This window comes from Ipomoea triloba, chromosome 12, assembly GCF_003576645.1.
Source record: "Ipomoea triloba cultivar NCNSP0323 chromosome 12, ASM357664v1".
Classification (NCBI taxonomy): domain Eukaryota; kingdom Viridiplantae; phylum Streptophyta; class Magnoliopsida; order Solanales; family Convolvulaceae; genus Ipomoea; species Ipomoea triloba.
In genome coordinates, this window is record NC_044927.1 from 17,082,669 (window position 1) to 17,087,214 (window position 4,546).

Sequence of the window (4,546 nt, forward strand, 5' to 3'; positions counted from 1 at the left end):
TTTTCCTATTTTTTGTCCAGTTTTCAAAAGTTTCCTATTTTATCAATTTCTTTTGGTTTGTTCCCATTTCAGTCTTTGATCCATGAATACATACATAGACAACATATAGTATTGGACTACATGCATTCTGATTTAACTAAAAATCTAAATTGATATTAAAATTATATAGTTAGATTGATTACTTTATGCCAAATTTAATACATGCCCATCCAAAAAAAACATTCTCAAACAATGATTGAAAGTAGCTTATTAAGTTCATCTACATCATTTGAAAATTTCTAGTCCACCTGTATTTGGCACTCTTACCATACCCCAAAAAATAGTTGCTTCATCAAGGACTCCTGCCTCTGGTGCCCCCAGAACACCAGCATTTGGTGCTTCAACTACTTTAGCTTTTGATACCACAGTAAACCCAACATTTGCCAAATTGCTATACTGATTGCAAACAAAACATTACTCTGTATCATATTTAAACAAGCATTCATCAAGATGAACTTTTATTGAACTTTCAACACAAAGAAATAAATCTACAAAGTGGGATGCCCCTAACATATCATTAACTGCAATGCTGAAAAAAAACAAAAAAGATGCCCCTCTTCATCCATCCTATTTGAGGGAGCTATCAATATCAATCACGAAACGGTATTTAACATCCTTGTTTATTAATCTCTCAAGAGCCTCATTCACATACTGAATTGGAACTATTTCAATTTCTGGGTAAATTTTGTGGGAAGCACAGAATTCCAGCATTTCTTGTGTTAGCTTTGTTCCTCCAGTTATGCTTCCGGCAATGCTTCTCATACCTGCGAAACATGAGACACAGCATCATAAGGAACTGATGATGAACATGGAAAAAGGAGAACAAAATGCAGAGTACCTAAACTTAGGCTTCCAGGGCTAAATTTCACTTGTTTAGGAAACCCCACCAAAGCAAGAACACCACCAGTCTTCAACAGCGACAAGTACAGATCAAACGAGATATCTCCGGATGCAGTGTTAATCAGGAAGTCAAATGATTTCGACAGTGCCTATAACAAAAGACACTCATGTTTTTCAGCAACCAAATCATTACCCTGCACAACTTTACCAGACAAGTGTATGTATGGTATCTTACCATCATCTGTTGTTCATCAGATGAGATTACAAAGTTATCGGCCCCGAGAAGATTAAGAGCTTCTTCTTTCTTTGATATACTAGTGCTGAAAACTGTCACTTTCAACCCAAAAGCTTTGCCAAACTTCACAGCCAAGTGACCAAGACCACCTAGTCCAATCACTCCCAAAGACTTACCAGGTTGATTCATGTTGTGTCGCATCATCGGAGTGTACACAGTAATTCCAGCGCATAACAAAGGCGCTGCTGAGGCGAGAGGGTAATTTTCAGGAATTTTATAGCAATACCTGCACAAATGAATGATAATCAGCTAGCAATCTAGTAAAATCTATGTATGGAAATTTTGTGGGAATGAATATTATATTATGATAGGTATTCACCTTTCATGAACAACAATGTAACTTGAGTATCCTCCCTTTGTTATTGTACCATCCACATCTACGCCATCAAAAGTATAGACAGATCCCTTTGAGCACTGAATTTCTAATCCTTCATCACAATATTCACACTCCCTGCAAGAGTTAACATAAGTTCCAACTCCCACAGGGTCACCAACTTTGAACCGCTGAACGTTGGATCCAACGGCTTTCACAATTCCTACAATCTCATGTCTGGTATGCATGCAGAAAAATGAAATAATATATAAGTATAAAAACAAATTAAAAGAAAAGAAGATGAACACATACATATAGAAATGAGCATCTATCAGATTGTAATTAATTATATATACAATATAATACCCAGGCACTAAAGGGTACTTGGATGTTCCTCCTTCATTCCTTGTCCAGTGAACGTCAGCATAACAGATGCCACAATAAGCAATATCTAGCGAAACATCATCGCTCCCAACAACCCTAATATTGACATTAATCATTGCAGAAACGAATTATGATGAGTAATGAGTTAAAAGACATCATGGCAGAGTTTGAGGGGACTATATCATATCATAGTATAATTAGTTGTAGGGGTACCTGCGGCTGAAATTGTAAGGAGAGAGAAGTCCGGATGAATCTCTGGCAGCCCATCCAAGGCAGTTGTTGTGTGTTGAAGAAGCCATGCTAGCTATCTGCTAGATAGCTTGTTGTTTCACAGAGCAGAGATTCTGGGAAAAAGAATCACAGTACAATATATAGTATCATCCAGTAATCTTACAATGCAATAAGTTATTTAAATGTAATTGAAAGAGGATTGGATTCTGTTTCAATACCAAATGAACAGCAAGATTATTCTGGATCTGCAGGCTGGAGTAGTCTCGATCTGATGTTTGAATTTGATGGCGATTGGATAACCTTAGCTCGTCCCAAGTCTTGATCCTACGACCTCATCCGTTACGTCAGCTCATCTTCCTAGCGCGTCACCACCTACGCATACAGAATTCCCTGCCATTATTAATTTATTACGGAATATTATAGTTCATGTTCAATGTGTAAATTACGTACCGTAGTGCCGCAAAAATTGAAATTTGTTGAAAAAGGCAACTTCCTGAAAATTCTCAACATTATTACAACTAACTCTCAATAACCTTCAATAAAAGAGGTCCCACTGAACTATATATTTGAGGGATAGCAATTAAGTTACCGAATTTAAATAAGCTCCAAATTCATACCTGAACTTAGAAAAAAGAGTCATTAACATTTTTAGCAGGTTAACAAAAAGTTTGTGCATATTAAGATGTCATGTGTAATTTTTATTTTATATTTTTTATTATTATTATACTACTAAGCATTTGACCCTTAAAAAAAATTAAGCATTTGACCTATCCACCACTAACTAATAATACCTCAATAGGAGAAATGCTAATTGCTTAGTATGATTTATATTTTTACTTAGTTTTTATTATTTATTTTTTAAGGTCAAAATGCTTAGTAGGATAATAATAATAATAATAATAATAATAATAATAATAATAATAATACACATGGCATCCTAATCAGTACAAACTTGTTGTTAACCTGCTAAAAAAGCTAATTGATTTTTTTTTTCAGGTTCAAGGATGAATTTGGAGTTTATTCGAGTTCTGTGGCTTAATTGTTATCCCCAAATAGTTCAGTGATCTATTTGTACATTTTCCCTTTTATTTTATTTTTTATTTGTTTTAGTGTTGGGCCAATTTATACGTATGTAAGAGTAGAAAAATAGCAATAAACGACGAACCAAACAACCCCGGCAAATTATATTATGGATCAGGGTCTACAAGTCCACCTTTCATTATGGAATAACATTCAAATTATGTATAAGCAGTTAAGATATTATGTGTCTTAGGATAGTTTCATTAAAAATAGGGACTCACTCTATTTATAGAGGTAATAAATATAATCATAAAAGACTTCCAAAAGATAACAATATAAGCATGAAAGATCTATAATAGTTATTGCGTGGACCTAGGTTCAAAAAAGACGTCTGTTCGTGTATTTTTTCACGCGACACATTGTAACATACATTTTTATAACTCATAATGTACATTATTTTAAAGTATAATGTATATTATTCTAATTCATAAAGTACATTATCTTACCCAGAAGTTTCATTATTCTAACTCATAATTTACATTATTCTAGCTCATAAAATTCAACAACGTCATTTTGGACCGTGATCAACACAATAATTTGTCAAAGATCTATATAATTAAGGTAACTGAGTCCAAATCCAATTGGATTATATATAAAATATTTTTTTAAAAAAATTGGGGTCCTGTGCAGCTGCACATGGCTAGGGCAGGCCTTAATATGTCTGCAATTAATAAATTGAAGGCGTATAATATGTTAACTATATATACATATTATGTGTCTATATACATAAATATATTATGTCTCTTTAATAATTCATTTACAAACACATAATCTATTAATTGAAAATATATAATATGTTAATTACATACACATAATTTTTAAAATACTGACCCAGAATTGAACAGTCTCCTGCTCTCTGCATTACTCCATACCATGCATTATAAAGCATTCGCAGGAACGTACACAAAAATCCTTTGCAATTATGCCACTGCAGCCTTGTGGAGTTGTGGTCTTGCGGGTGGAATAAAGAATGGGATGTTGCGGTAGACTACTGCATGGCATGGAATTATAATAGTTGATGGGGTAACATTCCGTACGTAAAATATATGCATACCCTCTTAAAATACTTCACATGTAAGATATAAGTATGTAACATTTTGAATTCAAATTTTTATAATATTTTATTTAATATTAGTATATAAAATTTATATGTTTAGAAATTACAATAAAAATAATATAAAATATAAAAATTTATATAAAAATAATTAAAAGCTAATAAATAAAATAAGTAAAAAAGAAAGAGTTGCTTTGACTAATAAATAGTAAGTAAACAAGACAAATAAAATGAAATAGAGAGAGTAATAAATAAAATGATTAAACTTTTTTTTAGATAACTATAAATTGGCATAGCCATTAACCACTCA

The 4,546-nt window shown here is 32.7% G+C and overlaps 1 protein-coding gene across 1 annotated transcript; it reads right to left on the reverse strand.

The window, feature by feature from the left end:
• Positions 1 to 468: 468 nt before the first annotated feature.
• On the reverse strand, positions 469 to 2,418 carry LOC115997884 (probable cinnamyl alcohol dehydrogenase 1). Its single transcript, XM_031237305.1, has 7 exons — positions 2,321 to 2,418; positions 2,085 to 2,215; positions 1,854 to 1,967; positions 1,494 to 1,724; positions 1,115 to 1,400; positions 878 to 1,028; positions 469 to 803 (listed from the first exon to the last, which is right to left on the reverse strand). The coding sequence occupies exons 2-7, from the start codon at positions 2,168 to 2,170 to the stop codon at positions 607 to 609; spliced, it is 1,065 nt and encodes a 354-aa protein (XP_031093165.1). The 5' UTR covers positions 2,171 to 2,215; positions 2,321 to 2,418; the 3' UTR covers positions 469 to 606.
• Positions 2,419 to 4,546: the final 2,128 nt, after the last annotated feature.

Coding starts and splice junctions, on each gene's coding strand:
- LOC115997884 (XM_031237305.1), bottom strand. CDS start 2,170: ATGGCTTCTTCAACACACAACAACTGCCTTGGATGGGCTGCCAGAGAT. Junction 1,725..1,853: donor AAGTACCCTTTAGTGCCTGG/GTATTATATTGT, acceptor CATGCATACCAG/ACATGAGATTGTAGGAATTG. Junction 804..877: donor CCCTGGAAGCCTAAGTTTAG/GTACTCTGCATT, acceptor CATGTTTCGCAG/GTATGAGAAGCATTGCCGGA.